Source organism: Sinocyclocheilus anshuiensis, unplaced genomic scaffold, assembly GCF_001515605.1.
Source record: "Sinocyclocheilus anshuiensis isolate Anshui unplaced genomic scaffold, SAMN03320099.WGS_v1.1 scaffold2747, whole genome shotgun sequence".
Lineage (NCBI taxonomy): Eukaryota > Metazoa > Chordata > Actinopteri > Cypriniformes > Cyprinidae > Sinocyclocheilus > Sinocyclocheilus anshuiensis.
In genome coordinates this window covers 64,488-67,254 of record NW_015541074.1, presented here as the reverse complement: position 1 = coordinate 67,254, position 2,767 = coordinate 64,488, and the positions used below count along the sequence as shown (strand labels likewise).

Genomic DNA, 2,767 nt, shown 5'->3' with positions numbered 1-2,767 from the left:
CTATCAGTCTGTCTATCTGTCTATCAGTCTGTCTGTCTATCAGTCTGTCTGTCTATCAGTCGTTCTGTCTATCAGTCTGTCTATCTGTCTGTCTGTCTGTCTGTCTGTCGTTCCGTCGGTTGTGTCGGGATCGCGCGTCACCCTCCCGCCCCTCGAGCGCAGCATCATTCTCCGTCCCTCGTTCGCAGCGGTTTAGAGTCAGAGCACCGTTCAGATCGATCAGAATCAGAATCAGAATCAGATCGCTCGCGCTGCGGTGGAATGAAAAACATCGCTAGCGGCGACACACCGGGGTTTTTGGGATTTCTCAGCGGCATCTGAAGCGGAATCATGACGGCCACCAAAGAGCAGCAAAGCCAGAGAACGAATCCGCAGGACGAGGTAACGAACGGCATCTTCTCGCGTCACACGGTGCTTTTTCATCTCGTTAGAGACCTGTTTTTCCCGAATCCGGTGAGTATCGCGCGCACACCAACCCGACGCCCGCGCCGTTCATGACATCAGCGTTATGTCTCGGTTTAACTGCAGAGGAAATATCAAACGGTTCTGCTGTCGTCAGTCGTTATTCGGTGTCTGCTCGTGATCGTGATGGAGCTGGCCTCGCGCGCGCCCGTGTCGGTGTACCTGTGCCGTCGCGGGAGCGCGCTGATGAAGGTGTCTGTGAATAATGAATGTTTCTCTGACAGCACAGCGAAACCTGCTGTCTGATAGTGCTGGTTCTCTCACAATGCGTTTCAGTTTGACAGATTTTCACAAGAACTAATATTCCATGTAGTCTGACTGTTAACATGATATCATAACATCTGAATGTTTAATGTTCATAAAATGAGATATACTTTGAAAATAGAAAAAAGAAAAATAAATTTTGGAAAAAAGAGAAAAGTTTAAGTGTTATATATATATTTAGTAATATTTTTTGTTTTATATAACTTCCCAAACTGCCTAAAATGAAAGGTATAGTGTGGGAGCACACAGACAGAGATGCTTAATTTGTTCAATCCCAGTTAGTTTATTTGTGATATTTTGATTTGAGTGTTGAGATGGTTTTGATGGCGGTCACCTGTAACCCGGAGCAGAGTCCAGTCATGCAGACGCATTCGCTCGCTGCAGGTTGGTTGTGTTTGTGTCAGAGTCCATCATCTTCATCTTCAGACGATCGCTGGCAACTATTCTAAATAGAAAATTCTGCCGGCTGGGATATATAGTGTAGATCATAACATGCAACTTTGTTCTTTTCATTGAAAATGCTTTTAAATCTTAATTTTCACAGCTGGCCTTCAGATGCACAACCATGATTGCTTTTATTATGGGGTTTTAATGTAGAAAATGTGGCATTTATTTGAATGATTGACTGGCAGATGCGACTCTAAAGACTCACATCAAACACAAATGTTAAGTGCAAACAAGAATAGAAATAATTAATTCCTCTGGTGATTTTCACACCAGGGATGATCATATATTTAGTAATATTTTTTGTTTTATATAACTTCCCAAACTGCCTAAAATGAAAGGTATAGTGTGGGAGCACACAGACAGAGATGCTTAATTTGTTCAATCCCAGTTAGTTTATTTGTGATATTTTGATTTGAGTGTTGAGATGGTTTTGATGGCGGTCACCTGTAACCCGGAGCAGAGTCCAGTCATGCAGACGCATTCGCTCGCTGCAGGTTGGTTGTGTTTGTGTCAGAGTCCATCATCTTCATCTTCAGACGATCGCTGGCAACTATTCTAAATAGAAAATTCTGCCGGCTGGGATATATAGTGTAGATCATAACATGCAACTTTGTTCTTTTCATTGAAAATGCTTTTAAATCTTAATTTTCACAGCTGGCCTTCAGATGCACAACCATGATTGCTTTTATTATGGGGTTTTAATGTAGAAAATGTGGCATTTATTTGAATGATTGACTGGCAGATGCGACTCTAAAGACTCTCACATCAAACACAAATGTTAAGTGCAAACAATAATATAAATAATTAATTCCTCTGGTGATTTTCACACCAGGGATGATCATTTACTCTATATCGAACCAATGTTTTTTTTGTCTATTCTGTGATAAGCATATGACAATTAGTAAGATTTGAGCTTTTGGTCATGCATCTCAAGCCTCAGTGGAAGAAATCTGCATGAAAATGGTTCTTCTGCCAGCACAAAGCCTAGTCTCACAAGTGCACACTTCAGTTTGTCTTTAACTGGTCAGACTGGAAGTACACTGGAAAGCACTCTGAATGTTATTCACTGCAAACGTGCAGCAGGTGTGTTGAAGAACGAGCGGCGTTCGTCCATCAGTCTGCAGGTTTGTCGTCTGCTGCTCTAAACACTCCAGCTCTTTAAAGTCTGATGCACTCTGATCTCAGTGGAAAAATCCCTCTGATTCCAACAATACCGTTCCTTTATGTGGTTATCGTTATAATAATTATTAAAAACTATATTAAAACTTTGTTATTGTTATTTTGTATTATCATTGATGTGAACAGGCTTTAAGGGATGCAATGATTCCCAATCTGTAGAGATGAAATTCAATTTCATTGCTAAATGACAAGATATGTTCAGTAAAAAATGTATTCTTTCAAAAGGCATGTTTATACAGACATTTTGATAACTTTTCACAGTATTAATGCACTACAGTAATTGGCTTTAACTATATGACAGACATCCTACTGTGCAAAAACTCATTTCAGGGATCACAGAAAACACTTTAATAAGCTGGAAACAGGGCTTCTGTCTCTCGCTCGATTCACAGGGTATCAGAATCAGAATCAGAAT

General features: G+C 40.7%; 1 protein-coding gene across 1 annotated transcript in view; it reads left to right on the top strand.

The window, feature by feature from the left end:
* The first annotated feature begins 134 nt into the window (after positions 1 to 134).
* LOC107690698 (inactive dipeptidyl peptidase 10-like) overlaps positions 135 to 2,767 on the top strand; it is a 43,134-nt gene continuing 40,501 nt past the window's right edge. The window contains exon 1 of the mRNA XM_016489090.1: positions 135 to 381. Within this exon, the coding sequence (XP_016344576.1) occupies positions 331 to 381 (51 nt within the window). The 5' untranslated portion in view covers positions 135 to 330. The remainder of the gene's footprint in view (positions 382 to 2,767) is intronic.